The 24,443-nt window shown below is 37.8% G+C and overlaps 1 protein-coding gene across 1 annotated transcript; it reads left to right on the top strand.

Moving 5' to 3' along the window:
• Positions 1-318: 318 nt before the first annotated feature.
• On the top strand, positions 319-22,367 carry LOC135191016 (NEDD4-binding protein 2-like 2). Its single transcript, XM_064172959.1, has 6 exons — positions 319-449; positions 2,911-4,343; positions 13,737-13,861; positions 16,160-16,248; positions 16,602-16,678; positions 21,146-22,367. Exons 2-6 carry the CDS (start codon positions 2,911-2,913, stop codon positions 21,342-21,344), a joined length of 1,923 nt encoding a protein of 640 aa, XP_064029029.1. The 5' UTR covers positions 319-449; the 3' UTR covers positions 21,345-22,367.
• The last annotated feature ends 2,076 nt before the right edge of the window (positions 22,368-24,443 follow it).

Here is a 24,443-nt window from a genome sequence, read left to right as displayed (position 1 = left end):
GGAAAACCACGGGACAGGTCTGCCTTCACGAACGGACGCCGAAAGACCTTCACTAGAGGTTACAACTGCCTAATACTCTCCCCCCGCGCTGACTTAGGTCGTTTACACTGGCAAAGGGGAAGGAGGTGCGCAAAGAGTATTTGGTCCCGCTGGCCCTGCGCCCGCCGCCCCTCAGAGCCAGACTCGCCTACGCGCGGACGTCTCCCCACGCCAACCGCACGGCACCGCTCGGCTCCGCAGGGGATGCTGGGAGTTGTAGTCCTATGCAGGTCAGGACGGAACTACAAGTTCCATCACTTCCCGGGATCGCGAAGTGGAAGGGCAAAGGGCCGTGGTGCCATTTTGAGAGCGAGGTTATTAGCGCTCCCCTCCCCCCGCCGCCTGCCAGGAGTGCGCTTCTTCCCGAGGCGGCGGAGGACGGGCAGGCGGGCGGGCGCCTCTGCTTTGAGGTTGGTCTCCTCACCGCCCGTAGTGCGGTTTCTGTTATGCGGTGCCGGGCAGGGAAGGTGCTTCCTCCATCGCTGCCACCGACGGGTGGCAGAAGGGATTGCGTCTGAGTGCTTAGGCTACCGCGGGCGGGCGGGCGGGCGGAGAAGGGGCAGCGTGGGGCCGGTGGTGTTGGCTCACAGGAGCGTGGGACGTCGGCGCCGGGCTGAGGGAAGCGTGTGAGGCGGAAAACCGGGGGTGCCTTACACTGGGGCTTAAGGAGGACACACCTGCCAGGGGCTGGGGTGGGCGTTTTCCAGCAGCCGCGCGTTCGCCGCTGTCTGCCCTCTCGCAGCGGCCGGCCCATCCAGGTCCCGAAGCAGCTGCGGCTTCCCTTGGCTCTGAGGTGGTGGCCTGGCCCAGTGAGAGGGAAGCTGGCCTACGTGTTTTGTCACCTTCTTACCCAGAAAGACATGGACATGCAAGCAAAGCCTGTCAGTAACTTCGGCCACATAAGTGTTCTTTTTCCATTTGGAAAGATGAAGCTTAAGGCCTTGAGTTACTTGATAGAGCCGTTTGGATGTTTGGCAAGTTAGCTGAAGTGATAGTGTTGCAAGTGCCAGCCTGATGAATCACACATGCCAGCTCAGGTTCAGTGCCTACAGCCAGTTCTTTCCAGAAATATGACTATGCCTATCCCATTCGAGAGACGAAGCTGACACTTTCTCAGTAAATATTTGCTCTGTCCTCCCCAGGAATGCAGGTGGATATGCTTTCACATGCAACTTTACCGTCCCAGAGTATAGTCGCAGTAAGTTTGTTAAGCAGCATCCTCTGTCATTAGAGGTGGTGTGTTGCGCAGCAAGTGTTCACATGCTCGCTGTTTTCATTCCATATCAGAGTATGGGCTCTGCTCAAATAGCATCTCAAAACACAAATGAGGACATAAAAGCTAATAAAGCAACTTTTGTCCCCCCACCAATTCTTTTTTTAAGGTAGAGTAAGGTTTTTTGGTAGATCAGTGGTAGAACCAATGATTCATGTAATGCCGTAGTTTTCTGATTTACAAACAAGGACCTGAAAAGCTGGAGACATACATAGAGCATGTATATCTTGAGAGGAAAGACTGTAGTGCCACAATCTCATTCTACTAGCTATGAGGGAAAAAAGGATAGTTGCATGGCCATGTTTCTTCCCGCACTGACGTTAGTACTGCTTATAATAGTAAAGTCAAATGCAAACAGTAAAACAGCCTTGATTTAGGTATTTTGAGACTGAGGGTGGCAGGATTCTCTTCCTTTGGATATTTGATTGGAAAGTACCCAGAGTAACACACCTGTTCTTGTAATTCTGCAAGTGAATGTGAGATGATAGATATTACTTAGAAATCTTCCCGTAATACTTCCCATGGAACCCTTTGTAGATAAAAACTTTCTCATCTGGAATGAAGTGACATTAATATTTACTCCTGGAAAGTTGAAATACAAAAAGCAGTAGAATAAGCCCTGTAATAGGAAAAATATTTTATTTCTTGTTGGATACAGCATTTGTTTAGGGGGTAGGGGATTTGCTGAACAAACTACTTGGCAACTGCTTTCTAGTAAGATAACTACTGCTTTTTATTGCATTTTACCTAGACCTCTGGAGTACAATGAGAAATCCAAGTAATTCTGACTAGTGGTTAGATGGCTAATGGCACAGCAGCATGTTGCAGTGATCAGTACTGTTTAGCTTTGTTTTAAATTGCTCTTGTCTCTAAAAGTTTCTGGGAACTTATTTGGCCATTCTTATAATGCAATCTGTTTAGGGCAGGGATTGCTTTTTTTGTGTATGCATGTTTATTTTTAGAAAGCATTCAACTAAGTGGTCTTGGTCCTCAATAAAGGTCTTTAGTTGTTTGAGGACCAGAAATGCAATAACAGATCACAAGTTTAATTTTCAGTCTTGTTCAGCTAGTACCAAATTATAAATGCCAGCTAGCATCTGTTTCATTGATGTTAAATGGCTTAGCTGAGATCAGTTAATGTCACAGAAAATTACCCTCATTGTTTAAGTATTAGCATGTTTGTTGGTACTGTTGCAAGTGATGTAATGCATTGGAAATAGATGCACTTATCTTGTAAAAGAGATCTATAACATTCGGCAGATTATCATAGGCCAGTAGAGAATGGAAGTTGATGTGATTACTTTTTTAATGAATCACGTTTTAAAAACAAGATTTGTAGATTGTTTATATCATAAAATGTGATAGCTAGATTGGTACAGCAGTAATGTGGTTCTTTACTACAGATGTGCATTACCGTGGCACTTTTGTTTAAACAGTACTTCTGGTAGGTGATGTCTGCTTTTTTTCTGGTTGTGAGTACATTTTCCTTGTGACCGTGGACGGTCTGAGGATGTGTGTCATAGGCCTTAATGACTTCTACTTAATTATACTTTGCTTAAAAAATGTTTATGCTGGTAATTTATTCATTTTTTTCTAAGATGCTTCAGGCTGAAAGTAGAGTAAGGCTCTTGGAGTGTCAGAATGAAATCACAGTTGAACCATGTTCTAAAAAAATGAAGTCAGCAGAAGAGGCTTATGAGAAACACTCTGATGATGATAACCAAGGTCTTCAGGAGAATACTGTGAGAATATCAAACAATTTGGTACCAGCGTATGCATCAGATAACCAAGAACAGCATGCAGTGCAGAAGCAGGAGAAAATATTTGCTAGTGTCTTCAGACTGAATGAAGTGCTTCCTGAAAATAATGTAGTGCTTACTCAGCCAGTTGATTCAGAAACTGTGCAGAACGTAAACCCACCATTTGTATCGATGAATGACACTGAAGTTGAAGAAAGAAAAGACTGTTTTATTACAGATACTGCTGATGAAGATAGTATTAAAAAATGCAGTACATTATTCTCTGTAAATGGAAATGCATCAGGTGATTTTTTTACAAGCAAGGACTTTATCGGACCAATTTACAAGCCTGCTGAAAATCACAAGCAGGACAAATCTGGCAGCTCCAATCAATGTAGAAGCAGTGAGGGAGACCAGAGTGAAGTTCATGGAAACGGCACTAGGAGAAAGGAGGCAGAGAAGACGCAGACTATTTCTTCTGCTGTACCAGAAATAGATGATGAACTGGACCAGTTCTATAAAGAAATTCACCAGCTGGAAAATGAAAATCTAAGTACTAATTTTCAAGAGAAAGAAAATGAAACTCATCAGGAACTATACTCTCCATCTCACTATAGTCAAACCACACAAGAGGATTATCAATGTGCATTATTGGGCAGCTCACAACCACTGTGTGAGAATGGACAGTATTTTGGGAGAGGAGGAGGGAACAGTCAGAAAATAGTCAATGAGCAGCAGTTTGTCATGGAAACAAGTGACTGGAAATCTGAAAATAAATTTAATGGACAAGAAGACACTAAGTATTGGAACTACTCGGTGCCTGAATTCAGACCTGCTTGGCAATCAATGCAGTCTTTCATAGTGCCTCAGGGCCCTCTTCCTCCTGGATTTAACCATCAGTCAAATGTTCAGATACTTAATTCCCCACTACAAAAAACAAATGCTCTCTCTTCTCCAAATGGTGAACTCTTTTACAAAAATTACCATGGTTACCCTGAAAATACTGATATCAACAATCACAGCCCAGTGCATGATCAAAGTACCAACTCTGCTGGTCATATTGATATCCATACTTCTCAGGTCTTCAGAAATGGAAATAATGACCAAAACGGACTTCAAAATAGTGGTTTCTGTGAAACCAAAGAGTGTTGGAAAGATCTTAAAACTGGCCATACAGTAGGAATGCACAGCTTTTCTTCCTTTCAATTACCTGAAGAAAGATTGAGTTGTTCACAGAAATTGCTCCTGATCTTAAGAGGCCTGCCTGGTTCAGGGAAATCAACACTTTCTCGGTAAGTAGACTTAAAACTTAACAAGCGTTTTTTTTCTTCTTTAGAGTTTTGATGAACAGGACCTGTTTTGTATTAGTTTTACAAAGTCTTGTATCCATTAACTTGTATAATCTTTTAGTTGTAAACTTCGAGGTGTTCTAGAGTGTGTTAGTCTACCTCTTTTTTTTTTTATTCTTATATTTCTTAATGTAAAAAAGAATCAAATCTTCAGCCTGGAGAAAAGAAGGTTTTGAAGACACCTTATAGTAGTCTTCCAGTATCTGAAGGGGACCTACAGGAAGGGTGGGGAGGGACTATTTACAAGGTCTTGTAATGACAGGATGAGGGGCAGAGGGATTAAACTGGAAGAGGGAAGATTGAAACTAGATGTTAGGAAAGGGTTCTTTACAGTGAAGGTGATCAGACACTGGAACAGGTTGCCCAGGGAGCTTGTGGATGCTCCCTCCCTAGAGGTGCTCAAGGCCAGGTTGGATGAGGCCTTGAGCAAACTGTTCTAGTGGGAGGTGTCCCTCCTATGGCTGGGGTTTGGAACTGGATGATGTTTGAGGTCCCTTCCAACCTAAACCATTCTATGAAATCTAGCCACATTAATTTGACTGAAGCACTTTTTTTATTCCCACATAGAAATCTTCAGAGAGCATTCGAATTTTGCGGCTTTGAAAGTACTGAGCAAAATCGCATTCCCTGTTTTTCATACTGTGATCTGTCCACTTCTCTGTTTAGAACACACAAGAAAGTTTATTTGCCCTTAAACATATAACTGAAATCTGCCGGGGTCAAAAGCAGGTACCACCTCCAACTCAGATTTTCACTTTCATTGGCTTAGTTTATAAAGCATGCAAGTTGTCATAGAGCACAGACCCAGAAGTTACTGTATTGATATTAATTGTTTGAGTTTCACACAGAAACTACATCACAAATGGGACGTGTGGTTATCTTCTGTTGTGGGCTAAGTGTCTATGAAATACAGTGATACATTCTTCCTTGCTTTTTGTATAAAGAGGTAACCTTGCTGGATTTTTTTTTTCTTTCCTGATACTTAGGAAACCTTGATCTCCATATCATAAAAAAGTGGCTATTAGAAATTTCTACCTTAGGCATTTGTATAATTTTAGCTATAATATTTTCTAGTTACTGATTACTCTGTCTTGCAGACCTGCATTTTTAAAACTACATGTGCCTGTGTAGGTGTTATTGCAATAATTTATTTTGATATATGTAAGCCACTTAGATATTTTAAAAAAGTAACCCTGTTGAAAAAATGCTGCCTCAATGCAAGAAATGGATAATACATAATGTGAATGTATTGAATATTTTGGTTTCCGTGTTGATAGTTCCATGGTGTGCTGAAGTATCTCTGAATCTTTCTGTAAGTATATGTATTATTCATATTATCTGAAAGATTCTAAATATCTTCATTTTTCTGTGAACACATATTCATGCTTTTTTCATGTCTTGCTGGTCAGATCAGTTACTAATTTTATGTAACAGATGGGAGTATGGGTACTGTGATATCAAGGTCAAGAATAGTCACCAAATTTGGGTGCAGAATTTGAACTGTGTGGAATTTATTTTTCAATGTATTCAATTATATGAAGTTTCATACATCCAATGCTTGTCTGCAATTGTTAATTCCCATGAAATTGTGTCTCAGGGTGTTGGTTCCTGGGAGAGAGGAAATCCCAAAATTTGGCTGCCTGTGGAGAAAATCTATGTGTTATTTAGTCACAGAATTACAGAAATGTTCCAGTTGGAAAAGGCTCTCAGGATCACCTAGTCCAACCGATTTGCCTACTCTACATAAAATATTTTTCTGTGTAATGCAGAATTCTGAAACATAGACGAGGACAGTAAATGCAGTCTTCTGACACAGTATTAGTACCCACAAGTATCTTTTCAGGTTTCATATCTTTAGGAGACAATTATCTGCTACTTGGACTAGCAAACCTAGCACACCTACCCCGATATAGGGTAGGCTGTCCCTGCCCATGGCAGGGTGGTTGGAATTAGATGATCCTTGTGGTCCCTTCCAACCCTGACTGATTCTATGAAAAGCAGAAAATTCACGTTGTCTGCATGGATTAGCACTAAGAGAATGAGAAGCATCTTGTAAATGAGTTTCTCAGGTGTGAAATTACAGCAGAGCATAGTGAGACCCAGAAATCATGAATTTGTCTGTGAATTGTGCTAAGTAAGGGTTTCTAAGGATAGGCAGGTTTCCCTTTGATCCATATTTGTCCTGAATCTTCCACTGAAGTCCACTGCTTGGAATTGAAGGCATGTTTTCCGGAAGAGGCTTGTGAAGGTCATTTAGTCCGTTGTTCTGCTTGGAGCAGGTCTCTAACCATCACTGGATCAGATCAGCTGTGTGTTTATCTAGTCTGATCCTGAAAAACGTACAATTTTCTCTCCAAACTCTTCTTGTGCAGAACTGCCCTCCTGGTAAGGAAGTTCTTTCTAATCTCCAAAATTAAGTTCCCAAGCCACAGTTTGCATGTGTGCTTCTGTGTTGCATCATGTACTATTACTTGGTAGAATCTGGCTTGTGATTTTTGCATCTTGCCTTGAGGGAAGGGGATGGACTTAATCACTGCAGTAAGCTAGTGTCAGATGGCCTTTTGCTGTCTTCATTGCCAGACTGAACAAGACTAACTGCTCCTCGTAGGCCATATGACCTTAGACACCTTCCTAGCTATTTATTCATCCCTTTCATAGTTTTAGCATGTTTTTTGAACTAGGAAGCTCTAAACAGAACACAGTATGTCAGAAGTGACTGCACAAGAACTAGGCAGAGTGGGAATGATACCCTTCCGTTGATCTACTGGCTATGTTTTCTCTTCTTTTGATGATAGCACACTGTTCACTCATTTCCGTTTGATGTCCACCATAATCCTCACATTCTTTTCACCAAGGCTGCTCAACCAGCTTCTTTCCTTATAGTGATGTTTAGATTTCTTTTTGACCAGTTGAAGAACTTTGCTCTTTTTCTGGTTGAGCTTAATGATACTTTGCTTAGCACAGTACCAAATTTGTCAGTGACCTTCTGGAAAGAAGTCTGCTGCTCAGGATGTGGTGAATTGCTACTAATTTGGTGTCATCTGCAAGTTCCCTACCTCATCATCCAGGTTAATGATGAAGATAGTGAAAAAATTTATCCCAGTATCATCCCTTGCTGTATTCAGCTTGTTAGTGGCTGGGAGATGATGTCAGAAACCCTGATAATTTCAGTATGTGCTACATTCATCACTTACAAAGTTAGTTGTTGTAGCAGAAATTAACAATAGTTATGAATTGTGGCTATTAAATTATCTATGAATATTATTTTTATTATTAATATTTAAAAACTCAGGAAAATTCCCTGAGGTTCTTTAGGTTTTCTGTCGACAGGAAGCAATTGCACAGAATTAGTTTAAACAACCAGAACTTGGAAAACAATAACACGAAAACAGGAAAAATTCTAATTATGTTTATGGAGCCTTGGCATTCACTCCAGCATATGTACTCACCACTCTTTGGTCCCTGAGTAAGTCTCCTGTATGAAAGACGCTTTCAAACTCGCAATGATCCCAGGGTAAAATACAAATATTTCAGGCAGAGGGAAGAAGATGCTGCTGAGCCACTAGTGTTAGCTGCAACACGTGGCTGCCTGTTAACGAGCTGCGAGTGAGGAAGGCTGAATGTAGACAGGCAGGGTGCAGAAAGGCTAAAGTAGAAAGGCATATGATATTTAGTTACTGTCTGGTTTTTTTTTCCTGATTTGTGGTATGTTGGTGATTTTCAATAGGTAAATTATTAGATTCTGTGTGATAATTTTTGTTATAAAATCTATCAAAGTAGGATAACCAGGATGGAGACTGTGGGACCATTTTAGTTTTGAAGAAAAATTAGGTCAGGATGTGTATGTGTGTGCGCACATATGCACTGGAAAAAGATGTGTATTGCCTTGCTGACTAGTTAAAGCAAGCATTTTGGTTTAAAGATGAGTTTTGTATGTTGAGCTAGTATCTACTTTAATATTTCTATCTGCTTTAATTTCACTATCCTACTGTGTTCTAAGGTGAGTGCTTAATTGCAGGGACGTTTTAGGATGAAAAAGATGGATTACAGCAGTTGGATTACAGCTATTGATTTGGGACAGCCCATATTGATGATGACTGATCTGTGTCCTGATTCTTATTAGAAATATATTAATCTTTTTTTCCTTCTTCATCTCAGAAATGGAATGTTGAGGGTTTAGAGAGTAATAATGTTTTCCTTATGTTTTTGTGCATACAGATGTCCTTTTTGTTGCTTCTGTTTCATGACACTAGGATTAATTTTCTTTCTAAGCATACATTAGAAATAGGTGAATTGTTTCATGTGATATCAACAAGTATGTTTGTGTTTTGAATTTTACAATTTTGAATGCTATTAAGGAAAGTGATAATGGTCAGGCTTTTGAAATATTATTTAATTTTGTAATTTAAAACCAGGCTATGATTATTGCCATTCAAGTTTTAGTTCATAAACTCATTACTTTGTGATAGCTTTTGTGTTGGGTATAGAGTTAGGGTTCTGTTAATCTGGTCTCTTTGGTAGTCACTTTGCCTTCCCAAATTTTGTAGTTTTAGGATTATTTGTGCAAACATAGTCTACTGTATTAAATCTGTTCTATCAGTTTTACAAAGATTAATGAATAAACTGCTGTGTTCTGGATTTTAAGGAATAATAACAAATATTTCAAAAATAGGCTTTGTTGGTGGATTTGTCATTGTGTTTATCGCTATTAATGATGGTTGGGAGATACAGTACAAGAATTCAAGTAAGTTAATTATTCTTCAGAGCACTGAGCAAACAGTTTGTAGAAATGAAAATTAGTGCCCTGTTAGTCCCATTAGTGTTGATTCATCAGTTCATGTATATTTATACAGAAACCTGATGATTTGGCTCCTAGAAGCTGTAGAGAGTGTGTCTAGCTACTTAGCTATTAGAAAAATCCCCAACTGTTATTTTCTATCTCTTTTATTAAGGCAAATGGTTCTTAATTTTAAAGATGTGTGTGTATGTACATTCAGCGCACAAAAATTAAGTCCAGAAGATGGATACCGTTTTTCTAGCATTGTTAAATATGATTTACTGTAAGAAATTGGGCCATATATGAAATAATGGCCAAGTAACTTAATAGAAATTCCTAATAAATATTTCACACAAGAGATAAATATATATTAAAAAAAACCCAAAACACAAAAGCTGTTGGGTGTGGCATATGATTTACTGTGCAGTGTAATACACATCCTATTAAAAGATATCAACTCAATAAAAAGTTATTATTGAACAATGTCCCCAAAAAAGTGGCTGTACTTTTCATGTGTCATGCTCTGCTTTCGGAAATAACATTGCTATTTGTCCTGAGGTAACCCGTATATTCTGGAAAAGGGAGAAAGTGCATACAAGCTGTTTATTCCTTCTTGCTTCTTTGATTATATTACTTGACAGTTGCATCATTAGTAGTTTCTTCTCATCCTCAGCAATTTGAATTTTGTTGTCACAGCTTTCTATATTTTAAAAGTGTAAATAATCTGCAGTGTATTAGTTGTTAAGCTACAATCCGTAAAGGTGATGGGTGGCACCTTTATGTGCCAATTCCTTTTATAGGAATTACAGAATCAAAGAATGACAGGGGTAGGGAGAGACCTCTGGAGATCATCTGGTCCACTCCCCTGCCAGAGCAGGTTCACGTAGAGCAAATTACGCAGGTGTGTGTCCAGGTGGGTTTTGAATGACTCCAGAGATGGAGACTCCATGACCTCTCTGGGCAACCTGTTCTGGTGTTCCACCACTCTCACAGGAAAGGAGTTCCTCCTCATAAACCTTCCTGTGTTCAGGTTTGTTCCTGTTATCTCTTGTGCTGTCAGTGAGCCTCAATGAAAAAATATCTGCTCTTCCTGCAGATATATATATATAAAGCTTGGTAACTTAGAACTAACCTCTGCATTGTTTGGGATTTGGCCAGTTCTTTTCTGCTCCTGCCACCTCGGCAGTAGTGCAATCCCCCATACTGCTAGTGCAGCTTGGTTATTGTAGCCTTTGGGTACATGGTCTGTTTCTGAGCCCGAGTAATTGAATACCTGAATGTTGCAATGGACTGTAAATGCTTTGTGCCACTATCTCTTTCTTATTTTCAAATTTAAATATAATGTAGAAATCAAAATTAGTCAAGGAAGTCTTGTAATCACATTTATTCTGTACATCAAACTTCAAACAGATTTGTACTGCATGTCTCAGTTTTAAAATTATTTCCTTTAAATCCCAAGAACTTCCTGAAAATAAAATTTATATTTGGCAAAATGGGGATTGCTGCTTGGGATGCATTGGTGTGGATTTGTTTTGACAGTAACATTTCTATGACTTTGCTATAATCAGTTTCTCTGGCTTGTAGGTATTTGTTGGTGTTCCTGGGATGTATATATTTAGGATGCATTTTAGTTAAATCCAGAAGTCAGCTCTGATGCTTTTAGAAGATTTTAATGTGGCATTTCGTGACAATGCAAATACAGAATTCTAGAAAAACATAATGAGTTTTTGTAGTGTTCCTATATCATCCATTCCATTAACTTCTGTAATTAATAAGGATACTATAGTAATAGAAAACATTGCAATATAGAGTAGAATGTTAATGGTGAACATTGCAACTGTGCCCAAGTTTACTTTTTTAATCCCATTGGTTTCCCCGCAGTATCTTTTGTTGTTTGCCTCAGTACCCTTAAATTTATCCCATAATCTTTTTATGTTTGCTGTGCAAGAAGCAGAGTGTAATGCAACTTATTTTGTCCTACAATTGAAGTAAACTTCTAGCCAGTATAATACCTATGTTGCTTGGATATGTCAGCCCCAGAGACTGGATAAATGTGAAATTTTGTGTCAGTCTTTAATGAGTGCTAATTTGATTATCTGCATTTTATCCATTTTTTTCAATTTTTTGCCTTTGCCTATTTCTTTTCCCTCCATAAAAATAAAAGGTTTTTTTTTTTTTTTTTAGAACATTCTGTCAGATTCAGTTGAAACTGGTCTGTATGTCTAGGAATGGCATTGCCTTAGAGAAAACACTCAAATAATTTAATTGATTCAGTAAGTTTTTCTTCTGATTTCATAGAATCAACCAGGCTGGAAGAGACCTCCAAGATCATCCAGTCCAACCTATCCCCCAGCCCTAGCCAGTCAACTAGACCATGGCACTAAGTGCCTCATCCAGTCTCTTCTTGAAGACCTCCAGGGACGGTGCCTCCACCACCTCCCTGGGCAGCCCATTCCAATGGCAAATCACTCTCTCTGTGAAGAACTTCCTCCTAACATCCAGCCTAGACCTATTTGAAGTAATACATGCACTAGATAGTCAAATACATGGCTTTCCTGTCACCCTGTTATCACTAAAGCATAAATGATAGGGAAATACTATGACATGGAAAAAAAATCCTATCTTCTTGTTATCTTCTAGACTGAAACTGTGGTTCTCTCAGATGTGGTAATCCATGCAGCACCTTAATGCTACTCTGCCAGGAGAGGTCTTCATGGATAGTCAGCCATTTTTAACTTACCACCTTCTGGAGCCTTTTCTTAACTAGGTGTTAAAGCTTCAGAAAAGTAATGTAGAAAACAAACCCAAAACAAACTCTCCACAAACAAACAAAAAAGCAAAGCAAATCACAAAGCAAAATAAAATGGGAATGGGGAGGGGAGTAGGATGGGGAAAGGAATTTTTTTTTTTTAAAGAGAGAATTTGTGATGGGTAGATCTAGTGAGTGCCAGAGGGAATGAGAAAATAGAGGTGAGTAAAAGCGTGTTGCCAGGATTGGGCGAGAAAACAGAACTGGAAAAGTATAGGATCTGATGGAATATGGACGCTCTTCTGTAACCCTGACTTTCATTATTAGGACAATCTTCAAAGTTTATTATAATTTTTTTTCTCCTGAAAATAGGGAGGTTCCTGTAAACATTAGTAAATACTTTTTTTTTTTGCTGTTCCTGTTCAACCCACACTTACATGTGTTTTAGAGGGGTTTGAGGCTCCGTTTGGGGTTAGATATGAGGCTGATTTGAAAGGTTTTAAAATATTTAATGATATATATACCAAGAGAATTTCCCCCAAACTTCTGTAAAGTTAACCCCACACAAATTCTTTGTACGCGGTTAGTGCAACAGTTTTACAGAATGTCTATTTACAGCAGGATTAAGCAATTTGGTAGAGGTTTGGAAAGGTTCTGGTTAGAGAGTCTTGTGGCATAAAATGCCACTGGCAAAGTCAATGAAGTTCCTTAGCTACTCAAATCGAGAGAGTTCAGTTACTCACTAATTGGAAGACTCAGTCCCTGTGGTCCCAAAATATGTGTAGCGAAAGCCACGCAGTTGATTCCCGTGGAGCTAATAGTTCAGTTTGGGTTTGGGGAGCGCTGTCTTGAGGAGTCCGCGGGCCCGATCGGGCTGATGCGGCGAGCTGGAGCGGCGGCAGGCTGGAGCGGTGGGCGGCCGGGAGCGCCCTGATCGATCGCCCGCTGGATCGGTGCAAAGTACCGTGGGACAGAGTCATATATAGCGGATAAAGGTAGCGGCCCCAGGCTACGAGGAGGCTAGGAGAGGTGAGCAGAGAAGGTGGCAGAAGGCACTTTGTTTATCTGAATCGCCTCATTTATTGAATGTGGGCCGAGATTAATGGGTCCTTTGGCCACTAGAATGACCAATCAGGTTGGCAGTCAGCCAAACCTTACCGTAATAGGCAAAAGGCACTTGCCTGGACTATCCCAAATACGGGGATCACACGAGCTTACACCAGGGAGACACGAGCTGGGTGTGTGTGGGCTTACACAACCTGTTTACAGCCAGGGGTCCTGGCAGAAAAACATGTCCAGGCAAGCATGGGCATATGTAAGCCTATTTGGGTCTGTGTGACCCTCCACCACAACATGGAAGCAGCATGGACAAAGGTTAGAAGAGGGCATGGTGAGAGTTTAAGGTGCTGATAAAGGATTTGAACCTCCAGTTACTTTCTCAGCTGCATCCAGACTCCTCATGATCAGATTGGCTTGTAGAGATGATTCCAAATGAGAATGGATATGGAAAATGTTAGTGAATGTTTTTGAACTTGCAGTAGTATAGCCATATATTAGATGGGTACAAACATCTCTTGGAGGTGGAAGAGAAATATTAGAGAGGGGCAGTATACATTGCTTTAATTTGATTTAGAATTATTGATAATACACATGAGTGTAGTTTTATAAACCTATTTGAAGTTTCCAAAAAGTTCAGAAATAGGACACAGCTACATTTATTTTAGCTACCTTTTTTCGTGCATGTTTGTGTTCCTTTTCAATCTGAAAAATAAAAAATTAAAGTATGTTTGCATTTTCCTTTGCTTAACAGTATTCTTCTTGGTCAAAGTCGTGATGGCATTGTATTCAGCACAGATGATTATTTTCGTCAACAAGATGGATATATATATGATGCTGCTCACCTTGGTGATGCCCATGACTGGAACCAGAGGAGAGGTTTGAATTCATAAGAGGAATCCTATTAAATTATGCTTATATTTAGAAAATAGAAGTATAGCATAATGTACATGTGTGGTGATAGTTTATATGAAAAGGAGTGTATGAATATAAGGTATAAATAAATATATGTTTAAAGTATTCTTTATATTTTAATTAATGCACATAAATGCATTAAGTTTTGAAATTGAAGAAGATTTAGAATTAAAAATATAACATTGACCTTCTTTATGCTGTGACCTATGGATTTGGGATGTTGGGTGCTGGTATGTTGGTGGTAGAATTGAATATTTTTAATGCTGCAGCAACAGATTATTCCTAACTGAGGTTTATACAAATTTTATGGAAGGGTTATCCCAAGGAAGATTTTAGTTCACTTTTGTAGATTAACAGCTTTAATAAATTATCTTTCTTAATACCTGGCAGTGTACAGATGTTGAGTTTAGTAAGGATGTAGATTCCTGGGGTTAGAAGGGTAGAAGAGGGATTCTTTATGTGGTAGCTTCCTAAACTCATTACCTGTTTGGCCTGCTTCAAGAAGTGGACAAACTGAATAACTGTATCACCTGTTCTTGCAGATTATTCTCAGTGAAGCAGTGCTCAAGCAGAAGCTTCCTTCCTAGCTAGAGGGCCCCCCAAAAAAAAAAAAAGTAGTTTATCCCCTCTTCTCCTTAGCTAATGCAACATTCATGATATAAACAGCAAAGGATTTTTTAAATTAGTCATTATAATATCAATTATTAAATACCAGTTTTGAGGTTGGAGTGCATCAATAATAAATATTTTGAATAAAGTTCCCACTAGGAGCCTACGGAGCAGAAGAGTTGGTAAGGAAGGAGTTTACAGATGAGAGAACTCTACACTTAACAGTTACAAGATCACCAAACAATTCTCACTTGATTATGGCTTCTGGCTGTTTTCGACTAGACCTTAAGATCTCTCTAGTTCTGTATTTCATAGTTACAAAGTGGTTTTAATAACCAGGACAGTATGTAATTTAGTTACTCAGTGATTTTCATAGCAAGAACAAGAACAGCTGTGCCACGTTCTATAGACAGCCCCAGGGCAAAACAATTGCTAGAATAGCTTTGGGTTGAAGTTCTACTTGATTCTTACCTCCTGATGTGACTAGATAGAGCTTTCTGACTTGAAATGCTTCAGAAGTTCTTGCTTTCATTTATGTGTGAATCCTTGAAATACATGAAATGAGACCTTCAGGGGAAGGTCTAATAATTTGGGTTCTTGTCTGATGAGTGGGTCTAGGTTAAAGTTTTGTATAGATTACATCATCTGTGTAAGTTATTTATAGATTTGCTAAGGTTCATATGACAACATATTTAGCTAGAGCTTTATAATTACCGTGTTAGAATTGTGCAGACAGCAAATAGATACTTTTCCACCATTGAGAAAAGAATTCTGTTAAAATTATCCTCTGCCCTATTTTGGGGAAGGAGTGGATCTTTTTATAATGCAGTAACTCTAGGGGGAAAAAATAGTTACATAGTTACAAGTGACAACCATTAGGGAAAAAAAAAGTAATTTATTCCAGATAAACAAAACTTCAAACTCTCAAATATTTATAAGGCAGTGAATTACATACCCTTGATACTAAAACACATGCACATTTAATGTGAAGGTTGTACAGTCAAGTGCATAAAAAACTGGGAAATGTGAGAATTGATTTTCCGCTGCGACATTGTGAAATCAGTGTCACTCATACGGGGTTTTAAGAACCCTGCTTTCTTTGGATTTGGTGGAAACTGGCCAGTGAGTTCAAACATTATTCAAGCCAGAGATACTGTGGTTGTAGTTTATTGCTGTTTAACCAGTATCAACTATTTCTGATATGTAGTCTCTTTCTGTGAAGATCATCTATTTCTTAGCATTTTGTTGAAGAACTGCAATACTGGTCTCAGTTATGAAAGTGCTATGTGTTCTTCAGCAGGACTAGCAAAGCTGGAGTCCAGGGTATGGTTTCATGTCAGGATCAGTATACTCAGCAGGCCACAGATTTTGAGCAGTTCTGTTGTATTGCCTTAACTTCTGAATTTCCCATTTACCCCTTTTGCATCAGTTCACCACCATCTGTTTTTTATGCCTTTCATTTAATTTTTCCTATTTTCTTGCTTCTGTTTTTTCTGTTCCTCTCTCTACCTTTCAGTGCTTTTATTCCTTTTCTTAAAACTATGTTTCTGCCAGACTAGATAGTGCAAAGCACATCTGGAACAGCTGATTTACATTTACCATTTTGATTTAGTTATGTAGTTGTTTATTAAATTACACTGGTTTTCATTTCAGCAAAGCAAGCAATGGAGCAGGGAAAATCTCCAGTTATAATAGACAACACTAATACTCAAGCGTGGGAAATGAAGCCATATGTGGAAGTGGTAGGTTTTGCTGTGTGATTGTATCATCTCCTACAACTTCTAAAACTTTTCACATCCAATGTGTTTATTTGTTTTGTCCAGAAACGTTTTTCCTTATTCAGGTTTCTTAAGAGAACATGCTTATTGATGTGGTCAGTAATTGATATGGGAAATAGTTCAGACCAGATTGAGGATTGACTTGATCTAATCTACTTAGCCTGGAGTGAACACTAAGGCAGGTTGGGGGCAGGTCACATTCAGCATCCCACCACTACAGTGTTAACTACCTTTGTTTATTATACTGATCTATAAACTTGTTGTTACATTTTATGTGCTAATGGTACGCATACCACATTTTTCTTTGCTTGCTGCAGGCTCTAGAAAAAGGATACAGAGTGGAGTTCCATGAGCCAGATACTTGGTGGAAATTTGATCCTGATGAATTAGAAAAGTAAGGTTTAAATTACAGAAATCACTGTACTTATATAAAGAGACAGATAAATATGCATGCAAATACATATGTAGTATATTATAATTTATGCAATATCTTATTTTCGTAAATACTTAAATACTAGCATGGTATGTATTTTATTTAATTAAGCAGTTTTGATACACCTTGAACTAGAAATGTTATGAATAGACAAACAAATAGATGTACTGTGTTATTGACCCTCAAAGTCAGGATTAAAGGGTTTTTTTGAGAATCGTTACTGATCCCTGTAAGAATTAAAGAAAGTAATTTTTCTGAGACATTTTTTGCTACAAAATGCTGATGACAAGAAATCAGTAGAAGACAAAAAGAAATTATATATTTTACAAAGAGTGCATCAGTAGAAGCGCTTTGTTTTTTCTGCTTTATAGGTGTAGAGTAGTGTTGGACAAAGGTCATTGGACTTCTGGGATTTGAGAGTGTGTGGGAAACTGTTCATGTCTTTTTTGTTGCTTCTTCTTTAGGAATCTTTGAGGTATCAAACCAACTTAGGGCTACTACAGTGTTTGAAATGTGATCAACCATGACAGCATGGCACTATAAGGAGTTCCCTCACTGGTTCCTATTTTATATGCTTCCAGCTGACTTGGTTTATAATTGTTTCAGCTTTGTAAAGTAGCCTCTAAAACAAATGAAATATGTATGCATAATACTTAAATTATTGGCTTAGTTTTTATTGTGTTTATAAATCTTTTAAAGTTTTCACCTTTTGTTTTTAAGCTACTTCTAACTTATTTTTAGGATGGAGTCCTCTCTCTGTAAGATTGTTTCTACAAAGTTTTTTTTTAGTTTGGGCTGCAGCATAGCCAACTTAGAAAGCTTCCTTAGTAATCAGGCATTTCTAAGATGGTCAGTGTGAGATTCCTGTTACTTGAGACCAACTCATTTTCCAGGAGAATTCATGCTTTCATAGGATCTTAACACATAACAAGATAAACAAACATGAGGTATCATTACCATTGAATTATATTGTCCAGTCGTTAATTGTAGGACTAAAGTTTATAACCTGAAACAAAATGAAAAATCTTTACATGTAAAGGGCTGCTATGAGTTGTTAGGAACTTCCTAGAAATGTTTTAGCAGCTCCAGTTGCTTTGGTATTTTAATAGAGACCTATTGTCTGGAAACTATTTTTTTGAAAGTTGCAAAAAGTGATGATACCAGCTTTCATTTTGGTTTTCAGTTGCTTGTGGAGTGAGCCCAGTTTTTATGTTGGTTCATTTTTTTTCCTTCTATATTTGTGTATTTGTGGAAACGATAATGATCAAGAAGTTATTGTGGTTTTGGAATTCCCATTATGAATGCTGAGCTCAACATTTTGTGCCTTACCTGATCAAATACTGCTAATAATGAATTAGGATTATTGTATTAACTGTACTTATGCATTCTAGTTCCCTCCTAAAGAGAATCACTTTAGACTCTTTGTTTCTGGTGGTTGGAACAAAAAATACAGTACTGCCTACTCTAATTAGCAAAAGATTTTTCTTACATTATGAGTACATAATCCTGATTGATTTGTTTTGAGTAGCGTTGTCTAGATTGTTAGTAAGTAATGCAATATGTTGATATTCTAGAAGTCTGGTGCATTTTAAATGCTTCTTTTAGAGTTGGGCCTGCCCCCAGTTAGTGTGAGAAATCTGTGAAAAGGCTCTGTAGATCAACGTGATGTGAATTCTTGATGTCAAGAACATGACAGATGTTTTGGTATGAAATAGGTTTCAGAGTAATTTTCTTCTAGCATGTCTGTGAAGTACAGATTATCTTTGGAGTCAATCGTGAATGATTTTGCTCTTAGTTTAGTTTTGAGCACATAATTTGTGTGGAAATGTTTTGATTCTCCAGACATGTGTTGTGGTAGCATTCAGAACTTCTTGCCTAGCATTTAGACCTTTGTGTAAACATACTTGTATTTTGTGGTGGGTCTTGGTTTAGTTTAGAAAATGTTACCCACTATGTAACTTCACCGAGTTGAAGTGCAAACATGCTTTATCACCCTTCCTTTGGTGTGGTCATAAAATTGCAGTTTGGTACTGACTTCATTAAAACCGCTGTACTACAGGTAGTCATGTCCTATGCAGGACTAATTTGCTAGTATATTGGTATGTAGGATATATTGTAGGAGCATTTAATAGTGACAGAAGTTGGCTTTCATCAACAGGTTCTGTGTTCTTTCAAGCAAAACCAGCTTCCGAAGCCTAACTATCTGTTAGGAGCATTTGTTGGCAGGTCTACTTTGGTTAAGGATAGATGGCTTTGTGCTCTTTCAGAATAGCCAAGCTGCCAAAGGATGAGTGGAGACATGCCTGAAGAGGAGATCCCAGTATTAAATGACACTGTAAAGCAGATACATCTCCTTTTCTAAATTAATTTCTGTGCTAGATTCAATTTTGCTGGTGGTGATTTTTTTACTCTTCCTTGTTCTTGAACGAAGAATACTTGCTCATTCATGTAGTGATTATACACAAATGCATTCAGTTGTGGGTGAGTGTGCACTTACTCCCAGAGCACTTGAGTTTTAATCCTTCTCCAGGAGTACTAAGATAGGGAAAATATTGAACAAATTCATGCTTCCACTGGCACAAGCGTCAAGGTCTCTGTAAAATCACCATATTTCTAGGGGGTTAATTTTTTTTCTCTGCCATTAAACTTGCTCACATTTGTGAGTAAAGTAAAAATTACTAAGACTTGTTAAGTGCTAGATTCATCATGCTGCTTCTCCTGGACTTCTTCAGCACAGTGTAGCTACTTGTAGCATTTAAACAATGAGCTGCTTACGATCACAGTATCACCAAGGTTGGAAGAGACCTCACAGATCATCAAGTCCAACCCTTTACCACAGAGCTCAAGGCTAGACCATGGAACCAAGTGCCACGTCCAACCTTGCCTTGAACTGCCCCAGGGACGGTGACTCCACCACCTCCCCAGGCAGCCCATTCCAGTGTCCAATGACTCTCTCAGTGAAGAACTTTCTCCTCACCTCGAGCCTAAATTTCCCCTGGCGCAGCCTGAGGCTGTGTCCTCTCGTTCTGGCGCTGGCCACCTGAGAGAAGAGAGCAACCTCCTCCTGGCCACAACCACCCTTCAGGTAGTTGTAGACAGCAATGATCGCTCTAGCCTCTGATGTGTCTCAGGGAAGAGTATCTGAGAATACTCAAACTTTTTCTTCCCAGAGAAAAAGTGATAAAATAAACCTTAAGGAGGCAATATAATTCTGAATACTTCAGAGATAATTTTTTTTCATTTTGAATGTAAAACTAATGTGTCACCTACAGCATGCTTTAAACCCTCATCAACTTTATGTACTTTTTTGTTGTTGTAATACTATGCATGAACTTAGGGGGATGGCAGGAAATCAGTACTTTAAAATATTTCTGCACAGCATACTCTTTCTAGTGTGGCCTGTTTGTTCCCAGTACTGATTCCTCCCCTGTGGAGCTGAGCAAGTTGGCAAGGAGGCCTATGCCTCTTGTGTCCCTGGCAGAAAGAACAAAGGTGCAGGCATATATTCCCTATTTGTATGACTTGGAAATTATTCCAAGTGTTTTTGAGGCTGTACTGGATTGTAGTAAATGTTTGTCTACATTATCAAAACATTTCACGTGCATTTTGTATCTGTTATTTTAGATTAATTTCTGCAACAGTGCTTGCAGTTCTCTGATGCTCAGTTTGTGCATGAGCCTTGTGGTTTTGCTTTTGACAGAGACCAAGATTTCTGCCCATATGGATTTTACGAACCTATTCCACAGATACAAAGGAGATAGAGACATTGTAATGTCTCTGTCGAATGCCTCAGGTTCTTAATAGGTGAAGCGGTTGTTGAAATAACTGTTTACTAAACACTGAAAGAATTACGGCAACACTTTTGGCCTCTCTTGCCAGAATTTCCTGAATATTGATACAAGTATCAGTAAGAGCTAGTAGATAAAGATATGAGTAGGCTGTTATAGTTCAAAACTGAAGTTGTTGCTTATTTTATGTGGAGATATATTAATGAGAAAATATTCTGTCATTAAGTCTGTAAACCCTGTAGTTTGTTTTTTTATGCCAATTTGAACATTGCTTTCATAACTAGTAATCTGTAATACAATCCCTCTACTCATTAGCTAGTATACTGTATAACATATAATGCATAAATAGAAAGCAAAATCTTTCTAGGGTTATTTAGATACATAGCCCTGGTGAATAACATCATATTTCTGCATGAAGAACGACGACTGTGTTGTTTCCTGTTATTGAATATATGAAGTAATGAATTGGTATTCAACTTGTGTTAAGATTGATCTTTTAACAAGAGAATGAGGATACAATGTAGTGAAAAGGACATTTCAAATACGAAAAGCAGGGAAAAAAAGGTGAAATTAGAAGGTTTTTCTTTGTCTTGAAGACCATAAACATACCAGACAATTTATTTAAATTTTTATTTTTTAGGAGGAATAAACATGGGGTCACTCGTGAGAAGATTGCTCAGATGTTGGAACGATATGAATATCAAATATCCATACCTATTGTCATGAATTCAGTGATGCCTTCCCACAAAAACACTCAAAGGCCACCTCTGCATCGAAGACATAGGTGGGGAGGCAATACAGACTTGTGGAATTCTTTCAGTATTTCCAGTAGCCAATAACACAGTTGCAGTCAATTAGTAAAAATCTGTTATTTGCCCTTCTTAAATATATCATCACCTCCAATAAAGTAATGGATCTTCTTTGTTTCAAATAGGCCTATTTCATGACCATGTTCTTCTGGAGGTTGTTCTTCTAACAAACTTGCCCATAAATAAAGTTGTACATTAAATGTTTTTTAAAACTATATTTATTAGAGTTGTAGTAGCTTTGATTTTAGAAGAAGATTTAATAATATAGTATGACATACAATAGAGTCTCCATAAGTCTAAGTATGTTGTCATACATCAAGTAACTGCTGAGCAGTTGTTTTTTTTACAGAAGAGATCATATGTCTTTTAAAAGATGATTAAAGCCTCAGAAGAGGAGAGGTTTTTTTTATACTAGCCAATTTTAATGACTGTCATTTAGTCTTCTCGTGGTTTTAGGAGATTTTTTTAAGTCCTGGATTATTCTTTTGCTCTATTTGGCATGTACTGCCAATTGGCAAGATTTTGGCATGTGTTTTCTACGTTCAGTTGTGATGTGCAGAGATTTTTTGTCTCCAAAGCTCATCTGGCAGCTAAAGCAGCATTATGCCAATACAGTATTCACCAGCCTTAAAGCGTGCTATCTGAATTATTTTTCAGTTTGTTTGTTCTCAGTAGTACATAAACTATGATGGTAGTGGCACACCACTGTCTTTTTGTGCTGACTGAAAAGAACTAAATTTCATCACTAAGAAAGAGTTATATCTTTCTAAGTCAATTTCTTTCATTTGTGATAAAAACAAATTACCAAAGCAATTCCCAGTCCACAGCTGGGATGCATCAGTTCAATTTAAACTGTGCATATGTAGGTCTGTAAAACCATGTCGCGTTTGTAATTTTGGCACAGCCCGTGTAATACGTTTAACAACTAATAAGAAATGACCCAGCATGGAGTGACTTATTTATTGCCCTTGTTCTCTTGAAAATTGAAGGATTTGTGTGTTTTCACTTTGCTTTTTAGCATCTTGTTGTATTAATAAAATGTCTTTATCTTCAGTGTTGTTTTAGTAGTTCAGTGCAAGAGTTTTTATTATTTTCAGGCTTGTAGGATTTCATAGAGATGAGCATCATTACAAACCTACTAGCTGAAATAACAAGATTATTTCAGGTTTAACTACATTTCATTTCCTCATGAACTTAGTAAATTCAGAGTAGTAAGCTTTGTCAAGAATGTGAGTACGTAGCTAAAAGAATTTTCATGGGTTTCTACTACTGATTTGGTGTAGTAGCCATCAGAAGTTGATAATTCACGGAATCACAGAACTTCAGGGGCTGTAAGGGACCTCAAAAGATCATCTAGTCCAACCCCCCAAGCATAAGTTATTCCAGAGTACAAGATTTTTTTTTTTACCAGTAGACTTTTTTTTAGTAAGCCCTAAAAAATATTGCCTGTTTAATGACTGACTACCAGATGAAAATCCAGGTATATAATAAAGCATCATTCTGTGTTTTTCTACACCTGTTGTGCAAATGTAAATTTGTACAATTTAATGTATATCTGCAATAATACTTTCATAAGAGAGCCTATTAACTGCAAGAGTTCAAGTGTGTGGTTTCACATTTTAGTACTTGTTTTAATTATTTGGAAAATAGTTTTAAATAATTAAACAGTGCATGAATTATTAGTGTATTGAGTTATGTGTATAGATAAAGAAGCTCTCCAACTATATTAATTGTCTTTGCTTATTGTCCATTATTGATACGAGTTACATTGCTGTGGTTTAATTCTTATGCTTCTCTTTTGCTGTATCTCAAAAGAATTGTGGAAATCATTGTAAATGGTCAGTAATGCTTCAATTAACCCAAACTTTTTATTTTTAAACATGCCTGTTTCAGATGGGAGGAAGGTAAAAAGGTTTTAAAAGACTCATTTCATTTACTCTATATTACTTTCAGTCATAATAAAGTGATGTTTATTGAAGTTTTATGTAATATTCGCACAGTGTGCTAAGGTATGACAAAAAAGAGATGATATTGAAAGTCAATGTTATGGTATCTTTTGGTACTGTAATTGTTATTTAAGTTATCTTTAATTGATTTTTTAATTTAAATAGATGCAAATTGGTACTTTAATGGTACGTAATTTTTTGTGTTATTAATAACACAATAATTATTGGTGAATGGTGAGTATTGACAATATGGAGAGCATGTTGATCAAGAATAGGTTTGCAGTGTGCAAAGGATACATAATGAGAGAGCAGTACTGTCAAACGTTCCTTGCAAGCTGCGTAGTCTATATTCCAAGGTAGGTACAGTGACATAGTGGGTGAAAACACAATGGAATTACTGTCTTTGTAACACTGTTTTGGTTTTTGTTTTATTAATAATTCATGAGGCTATGACAGCTATGGTCACAGACAGAAATTTATTTTACACTAAAATATTTAATTGTAAAAATAAAAACAGATGATGTAAAATACATGTTGTAGGTATTGAATTTCTCCTGCTCCCTCACAAAAGAGTGAAGTGACTTATTTTGTCAAAAAATATGCATAAGAAATGAACTCAGTGATCAGATTGGAAAGCTAAATATTTTTACTATCTGGCTTAATTTTTATGCTGATGATCACATTTCCTCAATAGTGTCAGAATTTTTTTGTTTGGTCATTTAATGCATAGAACCTCAATGTTACAGATGGAAATTCTGAGTGTCTGGTGCATACTTCAAACTAGTGAGATGTTTCATATGTATATTTGAATAGAGTAGTTAAGACACTCTTTTAACTCTTCTAAGCATGAAATTTAAATGATAATTAATTTCAGGACATCCATAATTTGGCTGATATGGCAATATCAGTTACAGAGGATTGCATGTTGCTATAGAAAAGGTAGTTCCAGTTTTACTACTTCATCTAAACTGCTGCTGTTTGGGTATTTTACTTCCTGAGTCACCAAAAGTTTTCATCAGCATTGTCTTGGATGATTTAGTGTTCTAGTTTTCCTTTGGTTTGGAGAAGACCAAAAGAAAAAAAAGAACACACCCCAAAAAAAAAAAGAAAATAACCTCATCCCAAAATCCACAAAACCAAATGTGGAAGACTTAATATGCTGGTTTTGGCTGGGATAGAGTTA

Source organism: Pogoniulus pusillus, chromosome 3, assembly GCF_015220805.1.
Source record: "Pogoniulus pusillus isolate bPogPus1 chromosome 3, bPogPus1.pri, whole genome shotgun sequence".
Taxonomy (NCBI): domain Eukaryota; kingdom Metazoa; phylum Chordata; class Aves; order Piciformes; family Lybiidae; genus Pogoniulus; species Pogoniulus pusillus.
This window is presented reverse-complemented; position numbering and strand designations above follow the sequence as displayed.